Source organism: Anser brachyrhynchus, assembly GCF_964034855.1.
Source record: "Anser brachyrhynchus genome assembly, chromosome: 9".
Lineage (NCBI taxonomy): Eukaryota > Metazoa > Chordata > Aves > Anseriformes > Anatidae > Anser > Anser brachyrhynchus.
This window is the reverse complement of record NC_137703.1, coordinates 24,421,635-24,447,896: the sequence shown is the minus strand read 5'-3', so window position 1 is coordinate 24,447,896 and position 26,262 is coordinate 24,421,635. Positions and strand designations below refer to the sequence as shown.

Below are 26,262 nucleotides of genomic sequence, written 5' to 3'. Positions count from 1 at the left end.
TTTAGTGTTAATCTGCAACTGTCTCCTTCATTTCTATTTAATATCTTAGTAAGATGCATTAACTGCTTCTTTTAAAATCAGATGCTTGTTTCATAGAAAAGGCTTTACTATGCTTCTTGGGTGGATACAAATCCTTTTTCCCTATAAATGTTGTTTTAAATTAATTTATCAGATTTCTTCATGAACACCAGAAAATGGCAGTTTCTTCATTTCTTAGATGTAGCAATTTTAATTTAACAATTTTTATAAAAGCATTCCATCATTTACTGTAAAGTATTCCAATTATAGTGTAGGGCTTTTTTGCCTACTAAGAAATAGCATTTAGCTGGCTAGGCTTAAAAAGTATGTAAAGTAATTCTATACTAAATAAATTTTATGTTATAATAGTTTTTTGCAATTCTGAATAAACCATCAACAAAGCACACACTGAATTGTAACAGAAATGCAGACAGACTTTTAGAAGATTTTAAACTTTGAATCCTCCCCCAAGTGTTTAAAAGATGACTACAAAAGTTAGCAGAATTAGTTTCCACCAACACCTGTAAACTAACAAAGAACTATCACAACTAACAGATATTGTAATTACTAGTTAGGTCAAACATTTTAGTAAGTATTAATCTGATGTTGGCATTAATGAAAAAATGAAGTCAATAATTTTTCACACAATATAGATTCAAGATGTGTTTACCCTTCTTTTAGATGTACCGGCTCACTCAGACCACTTGGTTCTTTACTTTCAGTAGAGGAAACATCATCTAGAAACTTAAGTAAAAATACATAGCAAACAGATATTATTCAGAAAAAATGAACAACTAAAAGCTATTTTGAAAATACACATGTACCGTTTCTCCTACTACAAGAACAATTAATTCAACACAAGAAATGAAAATATATTACAGGGACTTGAAGCAATTTAAGGAGGGATGCCACTAAAATACACAAAATTTCTGTTATTATTTTCTAAAGAGCAGATCTAATAAAGCTTGTTTCAATTTTGTTTTCTATTTTCCCCAAATTAAATTAGCTTAGTCCACAATGTACAACTGTTACGTATTCTATTGGTTTTTTTGTTTGTTTGTTTTTTAAATCTGAAATGCACTTTTTAGGAATTCATAGTAGAAAACTGAAGAATAACATAACCCTTTAATAAGACTGATGAAACACATCAACCGTAAGAAGAGTTATAGTAGAAAAGTACCTTTTTGACAGATTCAGTAAATTTGTCTTCTTGAAATGTTTTAAAAAACTCGCACATAAACGTCTCCTTGAAACTTGACTGAAATAGAAGATATTTGGACATAAACAAACATATAAAGAATGAAGTCTATGAAATGAGAAAGAAATTTAATAGCCTTACAAGTTTGCTTTTGGTCAAACTTCCCCAACTCCCCAAAGTCTGGATGGCTTTTGATATGAGAGTTAATGTTCTAGAAGTCTGTGCATCCTAAAAGAAAGAAACAAAATTAAGAAGTTATTTTTATATATTTTTCCATATAAAATTTTGATTTAAAACTGAAAATGTCACGAAAATCATTACATTATACCATGTAGACATTCAAAAGCAGTGCTGTCCTTTCGTGCTGACTGTGCTTTGTGAATATATATATATATTTTTTTTAAATCTATTGTACACTGTTTAATATGTTATTCACTATCACTAGAATTTGGGCAAAAACATTTTTTTCCAAGCACACTATGGAACATCTAATCAAACCTCTCACATCCTACTAATGCTACTACATATCCAATGCTTCTGAACTATTCAAAACTGAACACTAAACAAAATAAATTACTGCTGTACAAATACTAGAAATTTTCGTAATACAAAGGGAACTTATAACATTGCCTGTAAGGCTTTTGCCTAATTTACTACCTCTCTACATGCATTTTAAAGTAGTGTTAATGCAGCCATAGTGAGGGGCCTTGCTGTTCCCTTTAAAGCGTCTAGCATTCAAGTGATAAATTCCTATCATCTCCTTCTACTCTTACAAGCTGCATAATGTCAAACGCATTAAGTAGCTTTTTCTTTTGAAAGCATAACACACAAACCGATAAAATAAGCTAATGAAGCTAACCTCTGGAGTTTCATACACATTCATTAGTTTTCTTACATATCCTGTATTCTACATGAAAATAAAACAGCATTTTTTCTCATCTCCATTTTTTTTTTTTATGTACATGTACTTGACAATTTGAGACTTGAAAATTTGGCAATCCAGTCAAACTACTGGAATCCTGATTAAATGCACAGATCAATTACAGAGAACTCTACAATCTTTATTTAAGACGAGAATGGAAATATTGTTTTAAAAGTAAAAGTGATATCTGAATATTTAACTTCCATGGTGGAAAGAACTAAAACTATTTCGCTATATGGCTTAAAAAACCCTGAGTCATCTTGATATTCCAACAAAGCAGCACTTTTACATCATTTGAGAACGCCTTATAAAGGCTGAGAAATTTGATGCCTACAGAACTGCAAACATCTTAGTTCCACTGGTGAGGTATAAAATTGAAAACCTCAGCCTACAGTAAGTGATCTTACTTCCCAGTTAAGGGCCCAGTGAAAATAGCTTATGACTTTCCAGATAAACAGATCTGACGGTTATGAATAAAACAGAACAAAGCTTCACAAAACTTACTGGATGGTGAGGTCGTAAATGAAAAGTATGAGGTGAGACTACGGCTACAGCAAAGAAACGAAGAAACACAAAGCTGCTCACTGCAGAATACTGTACATGAGGGTCATCTGCAGAGAAAAACCATGAAATGTAACATGCACTAAACTTAATAGGAAATAATGAAGACAGTCAACATAAAAATCCTTAAGAAGATCACGTCGGAGAAGACATTTATATTTTAAAATAGAGCAGAAAAATCAATGAAGTGCATGAAATGAGAAAGATGATCATGGTAAGAAATGTTCTACTTTAATGGAGGGTTTATTTCTCTGAAGAGAAGTTCTGTTCTCAGAAAAAACTGCTGATCAGCTCCACTATAAGGCACAATGAGATCATTGCAAGCACTTATATATATACATACAGTGCTGATTAGATAAGGCTGTATGCACATTAAACCAAAAGAGAAAATAATGTAGCAGCTGACTAAACACTAGACCTATCAGGTTATTCACCCTTAGGACTAATAAACTCACAAACATTAATGCTGCACAACAAATGTGGTCAACACATATGAACAATTTCAACTCCAATTCCAAGCTGCGTCATAAAATCACAATATTATATAATCTTGATGCTCTTAGGGCTTTAATATTTTCAATATATTTAGGGTGTAATAGAGTGAGAACACATTCTTAATGCAATGACGACTTCAATCTGATCTGTCAGATTAGTTAGCTGTTCTGAAACGACTGTCTTAACCAGAGGAATTTATGACCCCAGGTTCAGTGACAAACACAAATCAAAGGAAAGCCCCAGATAATAAAAGTATGTCCTTCCTTTGTAGCCTATTAGATGACATTTTAGGTTTTAATTGACTGGAGCATCTGAGTATCTCATACCAAGAACATTATTCCTATATTAAATCCATTCTGAAAAATTAAAGGTTTTCTAATTCTGGTCACATTCCAAATACATTAAATATTTTATCTTCTCCATGCTCTGCTCTACCTTGACCTTTAAGTAGTAAAGCTTTTCACTGGACACTTAAGTTATGAATGTAGTAGTCCTAGTCAACATAGTTGCCATTCATGTAGTTAGATGCAAATACCAATTTATTTTCACATTTATATATTACTTCCTTAGAAGCAATAAAAACAGATTAGCTCTTCCAAATTTGAATTATCTTTCAAATAAATCACTTCCTGCATGACTTGTGGTTTTCTTCCAGTATCTTGTACTTTTGTTGGTGACACCTTTTTTGCTACCATCTTACAGTGTATCAGAAAATACATATAATTCTTGCTGATTGACCACAAGGCTTTACTAAGGCATACAGTCTGACCGAAAAAAACAAATGCCTGACTGTTGAGGTAAGAAGTTCAGAACACAGTAATGAAAAAAGACAGAATTTTAACAATGCCCATAAGATAAATACAGAAGTTAATTATGTTACTCTGAATGTCATTTTCTGAACATAGAGAACACTTACTTGGAAATCTTTTGGCAGCCAGATGCCTCAAAGAATAAAAAACATCACACATTAGGGTAGGACAACTTATACTTGACTGCACAATTTCACGGAATACTTTGTCTACATAATAGCGTAGATTTTCCTGTAATTATGAAAAAAGTCATTTTTCAGACCATCAACTATGGCTTTTCCCTGAACACAAACATAACACTAATTTTTTTTTCAAAACATTGCCTGATTATTCCTCTACGTATTTTAGTAAAGTGCATATTTAAAAAGCTTCATAATATTTATATGGGATTACTAGTGTTAAAAGATTATTTAATGATACTCACATGAAAACACATAAGCAGTGCTTGGCAATTGAAAACTATCAAAAGACATTTTTGTAATTTGACAATAGGTAACAAACTAGTAGTACTTCCTATGTAAACCTAGGAATGTTAGTTTAGCTTGTTACAGCCACTATTGCTTTTAATGTCATCCTCTAGTAAGAGGCAAGCAGCGAGCAAAACTTCAATGAAAAGTATTAAAGTACTGACTAGCTACTTCAGCACCTGGATGCTGAGTGTGGAACATCAGGAACCACAGTACCCAACAAATTGGTAAGGAAGTGCGTAATTCTCTAGCTTTACCTCCCTAGTCCATTTGAAAACCAATTTTTGTTTTAAACAAGGATAAGAAAATAGATTTTTTTCCTTTATCTACACTGGAATTGGAGAACTATACCACTAACATAAGTACTTCAAGTTACTCATTTGCTATTATACAGAGCTGCTTTTTAAGATGTTTTCCTTTGAGATTTTGAGAAAGCTTACATTAGGAAAAATAAATTAAGGAAACTCACCATATTAATTTCTGCATTATCCCCTTCTCTTAATTTGATTGGATCTATTTCACAGGGTTTAGGAGACTCACATATCTGAAACAAACAGAGGTTTAAGAGTTCCAATTTTCATACAGAATGTGTGGAAATACAACTTTTTAAAACTGGACTGTCTCCTAGATTTAGGGTGAGAATTCTAAAGGAATTCCAAACAGAACAGCATGCAATAACCATCCTCACTTTTGTGTCTGCTTTTTTATATGGATCAATTGTATAAAGCCTCACAAGGGAAAATTCTGCAGTGTGTTAAGAGGCTGGAACAACTGTCATGAACTTAATTTTCAAGCAGCTACAACAGAAATAGCAGAAAGTAACTCCTTCCACTAAATGTAAACCATTAATGCTCAATTTAACTTTCCTCTAGAATTCCCTCACCTGAGTGATTATTGCTACATAGGGATAAGAAGAATGCCCATGAAAGAGACAGTGTCCTGCAAATAACTTCAGCATGATAACCTACCTCATCAATAACTGCTTTCAAAGTAACCTTTAGGTAGTGTTTTCCCACTATTTTCATCATTTCATCTACACACCGAGTTGCTAATGAATTCCCTCTGAAGACTGTGTTTGCTTCTCTGTAAGAAAAGAATTGATTTTATTTGAATGGGGAAAAAAGGGAACTTGGCTACAAAAATCTGATTAATATTTTACCTTGCTATTAAATTATTACAAGTTTTTATCATGTATTTCAGTCAGGAATTTCAGAACCTAGCTATCCAGCTTGTAATGGCACCCAATGAACAGAAAGAGAATAAAGATGATGATATTACTATTAGCAAACCCAGGAACAAATAAACACATGGGAAAGCCCCAGAAATTTTATACAAAGGAAATTATAATTCAGTGCTGTATGTGAGAAAGAATTACTGGAGAAAACTCCCCCAAAAATGAAGACTTGTACCAGACTGGTATGACTGGTATACTATTATTCTTCCAGTGCTCCTGGTTGGCAAACTCATAGCTACAAAAAATAGCATACTACTAACACTATACTGACAAATTCAGACATGTTTTGACCAAAACATATTTAATCTACAGTTGTGTTAGGTTATTTGTTACAGATTTTGAAGGAAATTGGAAGCCAGCTGTGCAAAAGCTCTTTCATCTGATGGGTTTAGTATAATCTTTCTTTGTCACAGTTTAAATATAATGGAAAGGAATGTGTGTACCAAAATTCAATGTAAGAAGTTATTTTCCATGAGTCACCTCTTTCTAAATGAATTGGTTCACCTTAAATTAAATCTTGAACAAGTCAGCTTTAAAATGAACAATCCTGTGGTGAAAAAATCCCTTCCACTTCTCCACAGGACATGACTCAGCACCTCAGAAGCCACTACTCAGGTCTACTTCGTTTCTCTCCTAACCACAGAGCTGCAAATCCAGGGACCATACCCTACTACAGATATGATGATGTGGGAAATCTCCTGTGCTTGCTACTTTCAAGGCACGTAGGAGGACACAGACTTACTTATGAGGCATTCTTGCAGAAAACAAGTAAACTTAAGTCATATACTAAAATGAAAGAGGATGAGATTCTTAGCCATTTTAAAAAACATTCAGCATCAATCTACTGACCAGAAAAAAACTTGGAGTGGCTCAATTATGATATTTTGAAACAAAAACTGTGCTTGCAGACAACTCTAGATTCCTAACTTGCTATGTTTAGCTGTATAATGGCTCCAAGAAAATTTTACAGACAATCAATTCCATCTAAAATAGCACCATGAATTGGTAACTCTGATTCCCAACTTCACTGTGATTTCAGGGAATGTTTTTACACACTAACATTAAAAGTTTCATATCAGTTTTTCCATAACGAGAAAATGAAATCTGACATGCTTATTTATCAATGCTGTAGTGTGAAGTCCCATGAAACTCTAAAAATATTTTTAAAAGGCGTGACATAACTGAACATGGAATACATACTGAGTGTCCTTCAGGTCCAGTTCTGCTACTGCAGCAACAAATGGGACTAGCTTATGGTGGTGTAGTAGCAACCGTACAAGAGGCAGAACAGCATCGTACTTATCTCGACAAACTTCACATAATATATAGGCAGCAGATGCAGAAATTGGCTGTGGGAAAGCAGAATAAAACTTTGTGAGTAAAGTAGTTAAAGGCTCTGCTTATACGTGTCAAAGTACAAATCTGACTCAAATCTAGCAAAACGAGGGACATGGCTTCTTAACAAAAAGTTTTGACATTTGCTATATAACATGGCAATTACATGTTTCCATTCTATAGAAATATTTAATTGAAAATTGGTATTACCTGTTCTATACATTTAAGAATGAAATTCACTATCTACTCACCCTTCCCACTCTCCCCAAAGAGTAAGAATATGGCTTTGTCACAAATCCAAGCAAAAGGCAGTAAGCAACTACGTTACTACAATGCCATATATCTTTACAGGACTTTCCTTATTGTAATTAGAGCACACTAAATTACAGTTTCCAAACTTCTAAGATGTCTGTCCCCATTCTTCTGCTGGGAATTTTAACACAAAAACAAATCAAAAATTTAAGTGAAAAAGCCACTGACTGCCAATAAGCTATATTCATACTTGAATATTGGCTAGTAAAAATTTTAGTTACGGTCTGCTTCCTCTTTCCCTTCCTTCTCCTCTGCTAATACTTCAATGCTGAAATGAAGAAATGGTGTAAAAGACCAAGGAATATAAAGCCTAGTAACTATAATTTAATTCCTGGCTCATAATGCTATGCTAACTGTCTACCACACTTCTTTCTTAGTCACTATGTCTGAAGGGAGAAATCCACTCATGCTTAATATCATACTGGGGAAGATGGAAGCAATTTAGAAGAGGTGGAATTAGACATCAATTCTGAAGCAAACCATTTTTGGCAAAGGTGATTATTTGCCCCATCAGTGCCAATAATGAATCAATGTCCCTTGGAAACTTCTAAATCCAGGGGTCAATACCAGCCAGTGGGAAAAGACTGTTAGAAACAGCAACTGACAAGTAGAAAGGCTTTTTTTATTGTTTCTAGTCAGTCAGCACTGGTTACTTCACTGTCTTTGTTAGTTCTTCTAAAATAAGAAGAAAATTTTGGTAGTTTGGAACAGAACTAAATGCTCTACACAAGCTGCTTACTGAGTTGCAGCAGAAGTAATGAAAAAAATTCTTCTTTGCATAGTCCTACATGCAGTCTCACATAGGACAATATAATTCATTTTAAGTCTTTGTTTTAAAAGTAATTTTCAACAAAAGTACCTGAACATCTGATGATTTTAGCAGCAAGTTTCTTAGAGAAACATAGTATTCAGAGGGAAGTACACAGTCTTCAGTGTAGCAAATATTTAATCTAAGTGATCCCAAGTCATCAGTTTTAGAAGACTTGTTGCCATTTTCTCTTGGTTGAAGTAAGTACCTGAAAGAATAAGGCAATTCTAAAATATTACGATTTACATTTCATTAGCTTGACTAATTTTACAATAACGCAAAATATCGCATTTTGTTTCAGTATACACAAACTCAGACTGATAACTGCCCATAAAATTCACATTAAAAAAAAAAAGTCTGCGAGTAGAGAAAAAAGGAGCAGTATTTGGTGCACCTTCAGCAAATAATGGAATATCTATTTATTTTCTCATATCTTTGCGAACACCAGAATAGGATGTATTTCCTGTACCTCAGCTGGGATAACAGGAATAGTTAGAAATGATGTTGAACCTTCTTGTTTTACATCTGTGCTATAATTAGAGTGTCTTGACCTTGCAGATGGAATAGCTAGTATCAAGAATTTAAATGGTCTAGTCTGAAGACAGTAAAAATATATAATATTACCAGTCTGCTTTCTTAAGAAACAAGATTTAAAAGGTTTTAGTACTTTTAATGTACTCTTTTCCTACTCTTAATACAGAATACATTGAAAACAATCCTTTGTTGGCTTTTGTTGTAGTTCAATTGTATTCCAACAGGAGGTGCAGCAGAACAAAAATTTTAACAGCTTTTAAATACTGTCACAATATAGTTCCAACATTCAGACCGACAAATTAATTTTATCTTCAAATACTCTTTTACAACCATTCACATTTGTATGTTTACAATCAGGAGACTTTTTTTTTTTAAATAATTACATGCACTTCCCACAAAGGCATGCTAATATAAAGCACAATGAATTTACAAGAAGTGCTTGACAGCATGACTCGAGCTTATTTTTCCAATACTTTGTGCTACTATACTAGTGCTACTTCTTTATCTCTTGGGGTCCCATTGTACTTCAAAGCATTTCATGTGAACTAGTAATAGTTTAAGAAAAGTTATTTTTAATCACAGAACTGTTTTTATAAGCAGGTCATAATTGGATTAAGAGGACGTTGACATGCAAGGTACACCTACAGAATGTATTAGCAGGCTAAAGACCCTCTATCAATACTTTGTTAACTATACATGAGCCATATCCAAGCTCTATACGAACACAGTATGTGGTATTAAGTCCATGCTAATGTAAATTTTCTCTTAGCAGGTTTTTAAATGAGACATGTCATTATGTTAATATGGTTACACAGCTTGTGATCAGCTCAGGGTGCTGGCAGAACAAGACTGCATCTGCAATACACTGTGTAAAAAAAATTGAAAAAAAGAAACATTTATTATGTTTAGGACTAAAACTCAGAGTTCAACTCTGACAGACACTTGGAGGCTGTCTGAGGTGAGTATATGGAGCACAAACAGCTCCTGGTTAAGACCTGTGTTCCATTTAGTTCGTATTTATCTACTTCCTTTGTTTCCTTCATGGATATGTGAGGGCTGTCATCTTTCCCTTCCTCCACCCTCTTCTCTGTACTGAAAGGTTCACTAAAACCAGAATGTTCTACACACTTCAAGGCAACTGTATCTGCTGTACTCATTTCCTGCCGCTAGGCATTTCAGACAGTAGAGGGCTTAGAGACAGGCTTTCTTCAGAAAAGAGGTTGCTGCTACGTTATAAGCAGATGCCTCTCCTGATACCCCTTGGTAACTTACCCTTCCAGATTTCAAGCTTCTACACATGCTCTCTTGAAATGACACTGGGTCGGTTCCAGAAGATATTTCCTCAACCTCCCCAATGAAAAAAAGCACCATACTTTTTTACTAGTTTTATTTTAAAATCAACTTTTCATCAGTTATTCTGGAAGGCTAACTTAGGAATTTAATTACAAACAATGCAATGCTGAAAAGTTTCAGGTTTACTGGTTAATCTGAAAAGTATACACAGATCACTAAAATGCAGCAAACTGAAACAGTTATATTCAATACTCCCTTTCTTCACCCCCTGCATTTTCCACTCAAACACATTAACTATTCTGTGAGAGTCGGCAGATTGGCAGAAGGGAAGAAGTACATGAATCCACTGTCAAAGTTAATTTATTGAGCAAGAAAACCCTCTAGAAAGACATCTTACCCTTTGTACCTTGCATGTACAGAATTCTAACCTTATTCAGATGAACTAGACTACAACAACTCAAGCAGAAAGACATATTTCAGTGAACAGTTAGAATAAAACATATCCTTTGCAAGGGGAAATATGCATGTTAGAATAGAATTAACTTCTGAGCCATCATTTCTCACCATGCTTGAAAGGAATCATTTCTTAACACCTTCACGGGAACTTTAATTTCTCCTAGGAAGATGTCTTGTACCAAATTTCCATTGTTCCATAGGTCCACCCTGAAAATCAGAACATTGCTCATTTTTTTTTCTCCCCCGAGTAATAAAAATCTTCAAGTTACAGCAACTGCCTTACAGCACTAATCCACATGCATGCAGGCAGGAAATGTTAGAAATGTCACTCCATTCTAATTAAATCAAGAGGAATCAAACAAGTGGCTTATTAACCCATAAAGAATAAACAAACAGTGAAAGTTAGACTTGCAGACCTTGCATCAGTAAAAAAAAAAAAAAGAGAAGATAGTACTATTGGCAGCGTTTACATATTCTGAGCAGTCTCCACCCCCAAAACCATCCACATTTCTTCTTGAATAATTCAAGTGAACTTTTTAACTTATATACATATCCCTCTCTAATTGCTAAAACTGGGCACACCGCAATGCCACACCGACACATGCGCATGTTTTTCCAAAGAGAAGCTTGTATGTTTACAACCTCAAAAGGAATCACAGACTCCAGACATGCACCTTGTGTTTTTTTTCTATTACTTCTTACCTCGCTGACATTTCTGACAGACAGCAGATGTTAAGGAGAACAAAAAAAAATAATACTAAATTTGTTGGGGCATGACTATTTTTCTAAATATATTTGCATCTATAATGATATACACGATAGTAATTAAGATATTCATGAAGCTAGTAGTAAAAAATGCACAAAGTTAGTTCTATAATAGCTATTATCTCACCACTAAATTCTTCTGATGTCTTTTAGGAAACTTATGCTAGCCTTGAAGATCTTTTTGTCATTCAGCAAATCTGGTGCCTGTATGTGCACGAGCACGATAAAGAGAAGAAGCTGCATACAGGGGCTCTCAACTGTTCTAACTGCATGGCAAAAATACAGACAGACCTGCTCTAAGAGCAAAGCAGCAGAAAAGGGGTAATGTACTTTGAAGTATTCTTTACATTTGCAAGGAAAAGATGCAACACAAACGTTTCTCTAAGAAGTAACGTGAAACCATAAGAAGCTCATAATAAGCCTTTTTTTTTTTTTTTTTTTTTTTTTTTTTTTTAAAGACAACTACCTGCATTTGAAACCACAGGCAAACATCAGGTATGCTGTTTTCCTTCAGGACAAGTTCTGTACTCAATGTTCTGCCCAAACAGTACTGACAGGAGGTCCTCATGCCTCTCTACCCACAGGAAGGAAGTTTAGACCACTAGATACACTCTAGTACTATTTACTTAAAAACTAAAAAAAAAAAAAAAAAAGTAAAAAAAACACCACACCACCATCTCATCTTCAGTAAACAAAACACTACAAGATTTGAGTAATATTCTATGTTAGAAGGATCTTTAGTACAAGTCTAACCAGTAATTCTCTGAAGCTACATCTTGAACAGCTACAATAAAACATTTCTTTATTGTCTTGAAGTACAGTAACTTACGATAACAATAAAATTAATTATTTTATAATCTACATAATTCACCTGACTTCCAATTTCTCAATGTCTTCTTCTTCCACCTGAAACTGGGACTTTTTGGTATAACTGCTGGACCTGGTTACCTGCAAGTAGAATCCTTCTATTAGCACACTTTTTACTGTTGTATTATGCAAGTCAAAAACCAGAAAACCTTGAGTCTAACACTGGTAAATAATTACTATTCCTTTTAAACAAGGAAAACGTTCAGTTTACGAAACAAATTGCCTTTTGACAGAAAGCAGGTTAAAAAATGTGTCAAGAAAAGGTCACAGTAGAGCCCAATAAGGGCTAGCTGAGATCTAAGGGAACTACAGTACAGATCTATTAGGAAAAAACAAGAAGGAAATGACATTAAACTGTCAAGAATTTCTTGGGTTTCAGCATGAGCCAGAAGAAAGCATTAAGGTTAGTCTTGAAATGTGTAAGGAAACAAGTAAGAAGTGCACTTCTGTTGCCCTAGTTATACCACAATCTTATTGTTACACTTTCTAATTTCTTGACTGATCGCATTCTCAGCTTAACTTCAGTAAATCATAAGTCATTAAGCTACTGGAGTGTTTTTTGATCATAGTTTTATCCTAGTATCTGACTTCCCAACAAATTCCATTCAGTGTCTTGAGCAGGTCAACTGAAACACATGCTATACTTGTAACTCTGTACTTAAGTAGGGAAAAATGTCTCACTGAAGGCACGCAGCAGAATCAGGATCTATATAAACACAATAAATTAGAAAACATTTGAAGCACAAATTCTACTACTTTTAACTCTCAAGTGAACAATACAAGCAAATGTAGTTTTTAATTACAACAAAATCAGATAAAAATTTGAAGTCATTATTTGGCTATTGTAGGGCAACTCAAGTGGAACCGAAATCAATTCCCAAATAACAAAAAGGTTAACATGTTCTTTTAATCAAATCATGAAATTAGCCTGTATTGGGTATAATTGCTATGTTATTTTATTAAGGAAATAAATATATTTTTAAGCTGAAGGCTCTTGAAAATATTTAAGTTGAATTCCATGGGATAGGTTCAAGTTCTGAGAAAACTCCTATTGGCAGCAGATGCTATATAAAAAGATTAAAGATAACAAGTTACCTTTACATATATGCTTATTAAGAAAAGTCACTTTTTACATAGCAATTGAAAGGGAATGCTATTGTCTGACAGTCCACAGCAACGTAAGGATATCACTCACTTATATTGGAGGGGTTAGTAAAAGCTCTTTCCTTTGCTTGAAGAGAGCTTTCTGCATTAGGAACTACTACACAGCTTGCTTAAAACTATTTGAAGGATTGAACAAAATAGATAGAATACCACACAAAAAGTTACCTCAAAATAAAATGTTTCGTTAAACTGCGGATTGCTTGTTTTCTTCTTTACTTTGGTCTTCTTTTGGTCATTCCTGTTCCAATGTGGTAAAATTTTTACCATAGACAACTTAAACACACAATTATAAAGACATTCTATTGTCAAGAAGGGCCCACACATTTAAGTTTAAATATTTTGTCACTTTAGAGATCAAATCAAAATCTTACATGATTATCTTCACAATGTAGTCTGAGAAGTTAAAATTTCAAGCGCTTATCTGTGTACCTGTTCAGCCCAAGTTTCTATTTCATTTCACAAGTGTAACTTGCACATAAGGTAAAATATATTAACAATTCATTAAACACTTCAAGCTTAAACCTATAGGCAATTTTGTTACCACTGCCTGCAGGTTATGAGCACTATTTTCCCAGTTGTGTTCAAGTGACCATTTTTGTTTTTCTGATTTTCTTTTGGTGGGGAAATACCCACTACTTCTTTACAAACAGAGGCTTACACCAAGCTGCTCAGTGTTTTCATTGGAAGAAACTGCTGTTAATACTGAATGTTAAACAGCATAGGGACAAACAAACGAACACTCTTAAGTCCCTTCTGACTTATATAAATAAAAATTACATGTTTTTACATTTTAAACATTTATAATAAAGTCTTATTTAGCTAGTGAAAGGCTATGATAGTATAAAATGCTTTATAAAGCAAACAAATATAAAATGTGGGGGAAGAAAAACAGAGAATGTAGAGGAAAAGCTGTCTCCTAGCCTTCAAACAACTGTTTTCAGGAGGTTCTGGCTATATAAATACTCTGCTCATGGTACATGAGTCACCCATGCATGAGATCGGAAATTCTTAACTTCTGAACTTGTCAGATTTGCACATATATTCCCATACCACCAGGATAAATACTGTGCAAGACCAACCTTCACCCTGTTCCATCTGTATCACAGGACACAGACAGGAATTAGATGTCATTGTACCTTTGACAATCAACAACACCATGCTTTCTAAGTATAATGATGGACTCTCCCTAGGCATCTTAATAAAAAGAGTAAAAAATAAAAATAATAAAAAACAACACCTAAAAAAATGATCATCCATTATCAAAGAGAAAAAAAATCCCATTCACTTAGAGTGGATTCAGAGACCATTCTTCAAAAGTCTAACACATGCAAGCTTACTAGTAAACGTCCTGGTACTGTGCTCATGTGACAGCTCACCACTGCCCAAGAAAGTGGGGATGAACTTTGGTTTGAGGTTGCAAAAAAGCAATTGATAGCTAGCTTATGTTACATGTTATTGAACAGGGACTTGCAGACAGGAAACGTCTGATAAGGGATTTTCATAAATGAAAAACCCCACCAGCTATTCAGGATTACTGAATCAAAAAAATAAAATAAAAAAGAAAAATAAAAGACTTAAACTGTGAGTAATTTGAATGTGGCAACCTGAACGTGCTGCCACTAGAAAGGTCTCACCAGAACCTCTATTCTCTTGCTCTTGTTCTCACCCAATTCCCAAACATTTGCTGCAAAGAAACTAATAAATTAAGGAAAATGAAACAGAAGGTGAGTGAGAAATTGGCTATATTTATTTGACTAAATTTGACTAAAACTAATAGGAAGCACAGTGCAGATATCAAGAGGTCAGTCCAAAACCCAAGAGGTAAGAAGAAACTGAGCGACAAGTGGTTCCTGGCTAGTGCTGGCCATTCAAGAGATCAAACATATTCATAACTTTCAGAGGATGGGGAGAATACAGTACCAGTGGAAAATGTGATGTACACAGAAAGTATTTTTCCGAAAAAAGAAGTAATATTATTTAACCCCCCTGTATTTTAAAGGTTTTGCTTAAAGCTTATGGATTTCTTTTCCAGATCACAAAATTTTGGATTCATTTATTTTATAATAAAATGTTACCTGGAAGGACCCACAAGAGAGACCGTTGCGTAAGGGTCACAATTCTGTCCATTTATAAGAGGCAACCCATGGCATTCCTTTATGCTAAAAATGAAAATGCAAACAGCAGATCAATTTATTTGGTTTAAAAAAAAATAAAAACACAAGCAATCTTTTCTTTTTTAAAACCTTTTTAAAGTCCTGTCCTATTACTCAGTATAAACTTTGAAGTAGATTTTAACTACAGATTTCTGGATAATAACACAAGGCAATACTCAGGCATACAGTCAGACTTCAGAAGCTTTGTGCGGAAAAAAATCTTGGAATTGCTTCAAACAAAAACATTCCAGTATCACACATGCATGGCAAGATACTAAGTAAAATGATCCCCCATGTTAGGGGAAACTGCAGCCTACATTAATTTTTAAATTTGATTTCTCAAGGCCCACAAAAAGCTACTGGGCCTCATCCATGATGGCAGCAACTACATTTGGAATGCATTAAAATGGGTTTGAATGTTTTGTTTCAGCTAAACAAGGTTCTGAGTTGAGTATTCAGTCATATCCTGAAATATTATTTGAAATTAAACATCCAAAGCTATTAGTGTATAGTCCTAGCATGTCTTGGCTCCTTCTGTGTTATTCAGCCACAGAAGGAAAGAACAGCTTTATCTTTAAACATAGTTCCAAAGGTAACTTCCGAACTCTTTCCACAATAACATATGATCAGGGTTAAAATGCCCTTTTAAAAACATAGCATATAGCTCAATAAAGCATACAGCAAGCTGTAAACTGATGATTAATAAGTACAGAGCTATGCTGTCCATCATTCCTGATGCAAAGGGGACAGGATGGTTTTAAAGTAATGCTCATGAGGACACAAACACTTGCTCTAGACCCTTTCTGAAGGCTAGCAATCTCTGAATTGCCACGGCAGCAACACTAGTAGCAGCAAAGCTGGGCCTGCAAGCCAGTTAACCTTCGGATGCTGCCCAAATGTATTAACTACAAACAGCTGCAACAACAGAAGTAAAGCAAAGCAGTGTGTAAAGTTATAGCAGAAACAAACTTCCTAGCAAAATGGTGCAGTCATGCACATATTAGTATTTATTAAGTCCAGAAACATTTAATGGATTACAAAATTTCATAAGCAATTAAGACACAGAGAAGATCCAAATGTTACATTCACTGTCTCTTTTTTAAGTATTAATTTTTAAATAACGTATAGCCCGAATTTAACTGAAGCAACACAAGTAGATTCTGGTTGCCATAATCTGTCCGTTTTAGTAAAAAACAATCTAGGTAACTTACAAAGAAATTAAACATTTTTTTCTGCTCTAAGTTCACATAAATAATCAAGTACATGTTCTAAATACTGTAATGTGGAGTTTTATGTTGTACAATAGTTCGTAACACAGTTGAGAGCCGATGAAGTTTAAGAAAGCTGAATAGCAACAGTAGTTGCATACTGCTAAGTAAACACCTTCTGTATGCAGGAAAACAATGTTAGAAAACCAGCAAGGGTTGCAAACTCCCTCCCAAGCTGGGAAATAACAGATATTAACACTCCTGTGCTGTCTCAGAACTCCACCCTCTTTGGAGCACGCACTATTACAAACCAGATGCTATTTTCCTCAAACAAGTCCCTTTGTGTAAGCCAGTTCAGGGAACGTTTAGTGCTGAGCCACCACACAATCATTTATTTTTCTTCCAGTTTTTAAGCATGTCGCCTTCAGCATTTCAATAATTTTTGAATCACAATGAATCCTACAGTGATTACAAGCCCACCATTTAAATGGGTTCTTGAAACATCCAGTTGTTTCCTAAGCATTAATTGATTCCTCCTCCAACACATACATGACATAGAAGAGTGGTGACAAAATTAAACTGTCTAGACTCCAGTCATTTGGGGTAGCTAATTCAAGATCAATACTTGATCTAGGACTAGGACTTAATCTTCCAACTATTAGGCATTTTGTAATACTAAACGTAACATGTTTGTAGCTCCCAGAGATATCTCATGGTACTCGCACCTGAAACTGAGTAAGTCAGCCTCAGCGTGACTCTCACAGGAAATCAACAGCAGGTGGATCAAGTCAAATGTATCTGGACAGAATTCAACTATTTCAACAACAACAATTTCTCTTCATACAGCCTCACATTCACCAAACTCATGGATTGCTCTAGCAAATGGACTTCAGCAGCTATAGAAAGCAGCTTTCACTACGTACAAAGTTTCTAACTCCTTCTCTGATCACTACGTGACCTGCACTTGCATTTCCAGCAAGCTGGAAAACATTTTTCTGACAACTACACAACCCTGCAGCAGAACTAGAATCTCCAGATTCATCACGCAGATCTGTCACTTCAAGCTAATTTTATATTCCTGCCAGTCTCCTTGTGTAGGCAGGCAGTTCCAGACTTCCCCTGTCTCCTCCTGCCCAAGTCCCAGCTCTGTTGCAAGCAAGATCTAGCTAGCTTACACAGCCTACCCTGTTTTAACAGCTCAAGACACAAAACACCACCCCAGTCCCCTGTCAACTTCTAGTATTCCCAAATCTCTGCTCTTCAAATCCAGCAGGCTCAGGAATTTGTTCCCAATTTACCTGATCTCCTCTCCTTCCAACCCTAAGTTGGCCGGTCACAATCATCCCTTCATTTGCCGGTCACAGCCTAGAGTCTGCTTTGGACACGGTATTTGACAGTACCGCTAAGTCAACCGAACTGCACCAAAATGGAGGGTCCTTGCACTTCTCTTACTCCTAGCACCAATGATGAGTTCGTTTGCTAATCTTACAGAAAGGTATTTGAGTTTTGAGCCAGTTGCAGTCAGGTTAGCAACCTGAATTAACCCAGTCATGCAAGAGAGCTCAAAAGCCGCAAAGGTGGTGCAAGGCAAGCAGCCACCAAGGGTAGGAAGCCATTACACCAGCTCAGCAGGACCACCCTGGATTCTTACTCCCTAGGGGCTGAATACAGAAGACTGAATTATTGCAGGTATTTTTAAAGTTACTAAACAAACAGCATCCAAACACGTTCAGATTTGAAGAAGCTCAGAGCAGACTTAACAGAAACAGAAAGGTGCAACCCCCATGAGCTTATCAGCTAGCAAATATCATAACACCCTTACTTACCTAAGGAATCAGCTAGCAAATCTCATGTGTATACTGCCCTTTCCTAAACAATCAGACACCAACGTGCTAGAACTGCAACCTTATAGGACAGAAAAAGGCGACTTTGACCAATCAAGTAAGAAAACAACAGTAAGTATGCATTCCTCTTCTGATGACCATAATAAATCTTTCCAACATATGGTAAACATTTCAGCTCTGACAAATGCTTTTGCCCATCTAGGCTGGCACAAGCAATTTTCATTTGAAAGCCAGAAACCCTTAGTTTGACAAAGTAGACAGGAACATTAAAGCCTTTCATTTTATCCTTTAAGCTACATCTTTATGTAGTCTAAGTAATAGCTAACAGAGACTGACAGTTACAGGATCGTGTAGAGATCTTTCAGTTTACATTAATTCTTGCTCCAAATCTCAGTAGTTTGGTCTGTAAGAGGAGTTTCATACAGGAAATATGAACCTTTCAGACACTAATTGGTACATATTCAGCTCTTAAGACTGAAGTCCTTAAGGAAGAAACAGCCCTCAATAAATCCCCTCAATAACGAGAGGAACTCTGTACCTCTACGATTCAAATCGACTAAAGTCCTCCAAGTGCAGAAACTAAGTAAACATATGAAATTGTTTCTTTCAGAGTTGAAGTCATCCTAAACGCAGGGAAGGAAAGCACTACCATCCAAAAGCTTAGTTGGGCACAAAAGCATTCAAACACCATCTGTTTCAGCAGGAGCAAATATGCAAACAGTAGTCACAAACTTGTTTTTCTACAGACTCCCAGAAAGGAGAGCTGCAAACATGTATTTTTGAAATGTGCTACTATACATGCCATTGTGGTTTTGAAAAAAGAGCCCGCATTGAGTCAGCAGGTAATCTATTGCGTTATCTTTTTCCCCTCCTCATTCACACATTAGAAAAGGAAACAACTACAGTCAGAGACAAAACAAAATTTTAATTCAGAAATGGTCTGTGGGCGTGACATTTAACAGCAAGTTTCCAATCAACACAAAAATGTGTAAATTTAGGTTTTAGCCCACACTTAGTAGTCCCTAAGACAGCCTTTCACCAGAGGAGGAGAACTTTATCTTTTATTTCAATATGCCAACTTCATTGATGTGAGACAAGTCTTAATCTGACTTTAACCAGGTAAGAATGTATGTCAACATTGTGTTTTTAGAACACTTAAACTGAAAGCCCTAGATGGCTTCTGAAACTCCCACCTTCAGAGAATTGGCCATCATTTGTTTTTTCCCCCCTGGTATCAAGTAAGACCAGATTAGTCACTTGTGTATCTTGTATTAGATCGTTATGTGTCTACTTGAACAAAAGCTGCAAACTTCCAGTTTTTAAGGACTTTTGGTTGACTGTTATCCACAGCTTTGCTGATACAGCAAACTATAGTCTAAGATATTAATATTTATCCTTCCCCAAGCATTCTTCCCTTACATAAAGTCAAGGAAGATCCTACCAAGCATCTGAATCACACAAAAAACTAGAAGGTGGGGGAGGTAGAAGACAAAAAGGATGAGATATTCCTGGTATGACAACTGACCATCCCTTCCTCATGTGTAGTATCACTTACCTTTCTAAAGACACATTGCTTTCCCAACAGCTTCTTGTTCAGAAAAGGTTTTAGTATACATACTAGCATGAGAAATTAAGCCTTCCTCCTTCCTGCCTTAGTTGTAAGAGGCTAACACCTTCAACAGTTGTCAATACTCTTAGCTTTTAAAAACTGCTTCCTGCTGGAATCACATCCCATTTTTAAATCATCATGTAACCCATTCAGAAGACCAGCAAAAAAAAAAAAAAAAAAAGCTTCTACAAACATGCCTACAGAACAAAAATAATAAGAATCCATCTTCTAGTCAGGTCTAACCCAATTACTTCGGTTCAGCCACAAAAGGGTGACTAGTGGAACTCCAGATAATGATCAGAACCACAGCCCTTTAATTACTTGCTACTGTCTGTGTGCTTAACATGATCTTAACATGGGCTGAACTATTTTTCATCTTTGTAGAACTTCTATACTCCCAGGGAATACATGGTAGAAATCTATTAGAAATTTTCCTATGCAAGAAGCCAGCACAAGTAGGTAGAATGCTCTCATTCAACAAAAAAAATATATATCTGATGAATGTTTAAAGCTCCCCCATCTTATTACATGTCCAAATGAATGGTCTCTCAGTGCAGTAGAACATGGCTCTAAAAAGCGCGTAGTATAGCCCATACTTTAAGAATTACTGTTTCTGCTATTTCTTTTTTATTTTCCTTTGGCCAATAACTTGCTCAGAGATTTGGACAGAGCAAAAAGAGGTAAGGACAGAATTATATATATATATACATATATATATATATATACACACGACTCCTCTTTTTTATTCAACCTCACAGAGCTCTGCTACTTGCTATTTTTCAGCTTTGTTAAAATACTTACTAATACAGTAACTTCTCAGGGCCTGGTGCCTGACAAAATATACATATCATTAATTACCCTCTGAAATTTAGAAAATAAACAGACCTTTAAAAAGCTAATGTGTTCTAATAAAGAATCTCATTTGTTTTCTATAAGTTCCTCCCAGTTCTTTAAGACCAAGCATCTTAAAAATGCCCTCACATCCATTCCTGTAAAACTATATCCAGCAAGAGATTTATTTCTTATTCTCTCACATGTACATCCAGAATATATTTCTGTATAATATATTTCGAATAAAGCAAGTTGTTTTAAGACTATCAACATGTCTGACAAAATACTATTTTTTTTTAGCTGCAGGAACTCTTCATTTCATAATCTCAGATGCAAACAAAAGTGCTGATGTAACACTGCTGTGTCTAACGCACAATCTTCTCCCATATGCCAGTGAGTGGGTGAGTACAGCAACCACGAGAGTGCCCTGGCTTCCTTTTGATCATTTATCTCCGTCATAAAGGGATCCTAAGAGAGGGCATGGTGAGTAACCCACTTCCTACTCAAAACTGCAATCTGCAACAGTAACTTTCTAAAACAACTTTTCTTCATCATATCAAAAATCAAAATGAAAAAAATTAGTTTAACTTAGAGTGCACGGATATACAAAAAATTAAATAATAAATCTGACATCTACAGCAAAGCTAAGTTGGGAATAAAACAGTTTGTAAAACTCCAGCTAGCTTTTTGGTGGTGAATGGTCCACAAAGAAAAAGCTGTTCGAGTCCTGCCTCATGCTGCAGGAGGGATACAAAAATTCAAGCAGCAAGACATCTGATAATCCAAGCTGCCACCTACCACACAAGTAAAAACCCATTCAGAATTATCTTTAAGTTAAAAATAAACATCTACATACAACAAGTTTCCACATCTTAACTGAATTATCAGCCTACAATAGCTGCTAAATATTACCAGTTTCTCTACCTGAGCTGCGTTACCTAACTAGCTTCCCTTTTCATGCTAAGTAACAGAAGAGCAAAGGATTATTTTGCTAGGTCTTGTTCCAACTAAACTACTCATCTTAGCCTAGACTGTAACTCAGAAAGAAGATGGCTTAAACTTTATAATGAAAATGCCATTAGCAAACTTGACAGTGCCATGGTCTCCCCGGCCCCCAGAACGGATCTGAGTGCAAAGCCGCGGAGACAAACGGAAGACCACATACCACTTCCTCCCCCTCGCAGTTTCGCAATACAACCATTCTTTAATGCTGAATTCTCAGACAGGGAAGCTTTAACAAAATAAATTAAACTCATTCTCTGAATAATTAGATAAGTTAATGAACAATGCTGAAAAACAAGATCAAAAAGAGTCTGACTACCTTCTGAGTTTTTTCATCTTAATCATCCCGTAGTTTTTATAACCCCCTTGTCTGTACCTTGTCTTCACACGGCCTATCCCACTGCCTGTTATGAGACAAGTGCAGAAAAGTCTCATTTCTTCCTGAAGCACTAATAGAATACAAAACTGCTTTTCTAAATTCTAGCTTTTTCCCTTGAACCTTCCCTATGCTGAGAACGTAAAGAAGAGCTGGAAGAAAATGCTGGCAATCCCAGAGTGTCTGCAAGTCCCTGGTTTCCACCAGACTTTTCAACTAAAGGAACCAGCTTCCCAGAAGCAAGCAACACAGAAGGCTGTCACACTTCTTCCAAAATGAGGACTAGTTTCTTGAGAGACCAGTATCTTAAAGTATATCCTTATCAGAAAGACTTTTTGAGCATCAAAACATTGTACTGCACTGTACTGTACAATGTACTGCATTTGTACTGGCTTCTTACCAATTTCTAGCATTAAATGTATTGTTTAATAACAAATAACAAGAAATGGAATGATCACTACATGTGGAATTTTAGTTTTCTGTGACTGAAAGCCTGTAACCTGTACATTCAGACTCCAGAAGTTATTAAACACAGCTCTAAAAGTAACAATGAAACTACAGATTAGTTAGTATTTTCTAATATGTGTCATTTTGTGCTTTTTCTTTAATATTGGTAACATTTGTCTGGTATCCTCTACCATTTTGAAATCACATACACCAAAAAAATATTATTTCTATGAGGTTCTTTAGCATGCTGTAACGTCTTTACGCTTTGTGGCCAAAATTAAGTTTGATAGTGGGAAGTCTGAGTTGTTGCTAATAAATTTTACTGAAATGTGGCAATGTTGTGCTTCCCCAAAAAGGCAACTCTGTCACCTAGTTTTTCTATAACTACTGCTTACCTATCATGGTTAACCATGAGAAAGTCATTCTGAAGCAAATCTAGAAGTAGATTTTCACATACCAAAACAAAATACTACTACTCTTCCCCCCAACAAGGTAGGCTCCAAGAAAAAGCCATACAAAAAAGAAAAACATTACTGGTACCAGGACATGCAGACATTCAGTATTGAAAGGGACAAATACATTATGCTTTAAGAGACAACTCAATATTTAAGGATTAATGTATTTTCTTACTGTACTACCAGTTGCTGGCACACAGATCCATTATCTGTTATCAGCTCATTCAGTTTTAATTCAAGGTGAACTTTTCCCTGAAAAAAAAAAAAAAACCAATAGTTTTAAAAGGCTTTATTTTAATAGTAATTAGAACAATAACATGGTTTATAATTAAAAATCACTTAAGGTTATTCCAATATATCTACTTCAAACAAACAGCTATTCTAAAGCACATATCCTGTGAGTATGTTTGAACTCAGAGATACAATGACTAATAGAAGCATTACCATCCTCAACAGCTGACAGAACACAAATTGCATCAAGCCTCCACAGATCTAACATACAAAAAAAAAACAACATTTCTTCCCACATGAGGAAGTACCAAGAGCAGAAGTCCCTCTCAGCTTTTTTGTCCCATGCACGGGATGAACCCCTGAACTAATGAATGGTAGATTTAAGACCATTTCAGGTAAAAGTTCTAAAGTGACCTTAGAATCTCAAGCAGCTAAGTATATTTAGAAAAGTAGAATAGCAGCTGGTAATAGTAGTTACCAATAGTAATATGGTAGCCATAGCCAGTAACCTTTAACATACATCTGTGAAATACAGTCCGGTCAGGCTATCCTCTAGAAATCCTAGCAAATTCCAGCACAGCTTTAAGCTGGTTTCCTCCTTTTCTTTTTCTGAGATGTCAGGTGACGTTTGGCAGTTACAAAGACGTATTAAGAAAACAAACAAACAAAAAAACATAACATAAATGATGGCACAATATGGATTAACTTGGGAACTCAGCAAGGGCATGCCTACGCTATCCACTCAATAAAAGGCTCTAAACACTACAAGTCATAATACACACCTTTCTTGGTATGATCAAAATTTGGTACTATAAACCTTGCTCCAAACATCTGCTGCCTTGACAATACTGCTACTCCTTTTACTGCTTGAGTGTTTGTGCTGGCGTTCACATCTATGAGGTAAGACCATGATGCAGTCTTTCCTCTGTACCATCATCTCCTTAGTACACTTGGGATTCAACCATTTGCTAACATCAGAAGACATTGGTCTGTCCACGGTCACGATTCTTGTTCAACAGAACAATGAATTTGGCAAGAGTCAGAGAAGTGATCTGAAAGACAATTTTGAAGTGTTTCGAAGGAAGCAAGCTATAATTTTGATTACAGTTTTGCTGCTACAACACTAAAATGGAAATAAAACCCTTAGCTGACCTTGCACACGTTTCTAAAGCACGTATGTTTTGACATAAAACTGAAGTGTTATTATTGTAAAACCCCTGGGGCAAAGGCTGTATTTCTCTCTGTACATCACATGGGAGGAGAAGTGAAGTTTCTTTTATAAGGAAGTCTTAAATGTAACTATTTTGGGATTCCTGCCAAGTGTTTTGAAAACTGTTACTACATGCATTGGAACACAGGTACATTAAGAAAATATTTGTCAAGCAGAGAAACTCAATTACAAAAATAGAATTATCGGATAAAAACAGTACACTGAGAAACATGCCGACAGCCTTACACAGCGAAGTTTTTGAATGACAAGCAAAAGGACAACACTGTTGTCTTGTTAGTATTTATGGTAACAACTGGCCTAACTACTTCTAGTATGCAGACCTTGTGAATGCCTTAACTGTCTTTCGTGCTCTTCTTTAAAAACAAACAAAAAAAGCCAAACCCCAAAAAACAACAACAACAAAAACAACTCAAAAATCAAGTTTTGCACAAAGTAGAAATATAATAGAAAGTTTTCTGGAAACGTTATTTATAACTGTAGTTGCTCCAAAACTCAGCACCACAACAGCTATAGTAAAATGGCTGTATCTATGTGATTACTTCCCTGACGAGTATGGAGAATATCAAGTACATTTTTGTTTTGTCTACAGAGAGCAGCATGATGGTTTGCTAAAGTAGCTGATCTGCAGATCTATATCAGAGCTTTCGACATAGTATGCAACTGGGTTTTAAGCGGGGTTATACAGATTCGTTTTAGACTGAAATGCAGAGAAATGATCCATTCTTATACAATAAGCAGCACACAAAAAGCCATGAAATGGGCTTTTCACCTGTTAATCTCTGTGCTGTATAAAGGCAAGGTGGTTCCATTTTAATTTTACAAATGGATTGACAATTACCTTTCCTGATACTGCCTAGAGGAAGATAGAGCTGTTAGCTGTTTCTAAAATTCAGAACCACAAGAACACTTGAGTTGCACAGTTTTTTCTTTTTAATATTTAGATCACTTCTGCATTACAAAATATTACAAGTATCTATACTAAATTAAAGTTTTCTAAAGCTCTTAAGTGGAAACTGGCTGGCAAATGTGCTTTAAATATATACGTCAAAAGGCAGTCATGCACTGTGCCCACATTCCACATACAGGATCACACTACTGTTTTAAGTGTACCACAAAATGTTTTTTGACAGTGTTGTTTTTCTTCATAAAACCTTCTCGCCTTTAAATTTAAGGGATAGAAATGCATGCTTTTATTGTATCAAAGGTAGGCTACAACTATATTTAACCTACACATTCTCAGTAACTCCCATTCTCAGAAATGCTAAGAGTTATTCTCCAATTCCTCCCTCAGTATCAGAAACTCTAGATTGCAGTATTTCTCTTGAACTCTGTCCTACTCCTTCCACTTCCCCTAACTCAATGGAAAAACATCACAGATGAATTGCTGAATTTGTAGGAATACAAAAATCATCTTTATGACATACAAATCACACTAACATCTCAAAAGAAAATTTCTATGCCAAAAGCTAGAGAGCTTTTGTATGAAAGGAAAAAAAAAACCTGAACAAAAGTTCACTAAAACAGCCCAGGTTATCCACTCAGAGCATCTTTAGTAATCTCAAGTCCTCACGACACACGCCAAGTAAAAGTACTCCAGAATACTCCACAAATTATGTACCAGTCCCACATTTAGCATG

General features: G+C 35.5%; 1 protein-coding gene and 1 long non-coding RNA gene across 4 annotated transcripts in view; one reads left to right on the top strand and one right to left on the bottom strand.

The window, feature by feature from the left end:
• RASA2 (RAS p21 protein activator 2) overlaps positions 1-26,262 on the bottom strand; it is a 51,482-nt gene that overhangs the window by 9,826 nt on the left and 15,394 nt on the right. For all 3 annotated transcript variants that reach the window (XM_080605286.1, XM_080605287.1, XM_080605288.1), the window contains 14 exons: positions 23,339-23,415; positions 15,314-15,397; positions 13,404-13,476; positions 12,079-12,155; positions 10,551-10,649; positions 8,211-8,367; positions 6,905-7,053; positions 5,439-5,553; positions 4,940-5,014; positions 4,111-4,234; positions 2,643-2,749; positions 1,358-1,444; positions 1,199-1,276; positions 689-762 (listed from right to left, as the gene is read on the bottom strand). In XM_080605286.1, the coding sequence (XP_080461412.1) occupies positions 689-762; positions 1,199-1,276; positions 1,358-1,444; positions 2,643-2,749; positions 4,111-4,234; positions 4,940-5,014; positions 5,439-5,553; positions 6,905-7,053; positions 8,211-8,367; positions 10,551-10,649; positions 12,079-12,155; positions 13,404-13,476; positions 15,314-15,397; positions 23,339-23,415 (1,376 nt within the window). The remainder of the gene's footprint in view (positions 1-688; positions 763-1,198; positions 1,277-1,357; positions 1,445-2,642; positions 2,750-4,110; positions 4,235-4,939; positions 5,015-5,438; positions 5,554-6,904; positions 7,054-8,210; positions 8,368-10,550; positions 10,650-12,078; positions 12,156-13,403; positions 13,477-15,313; positions 15,398-23,338; positions 23,416-26,262) is intronic.
• Positions 10,656-22,816, top strand: LOC308200139. Its single transcript, XR_013955259.1, has 3 exons — positions 10,656-11,528; positions 21,184-21,366; positions 22,370-22,816. It is a non-coding gene; the product is annotated as an uncharacterized lncRNA (long non-coding RNA).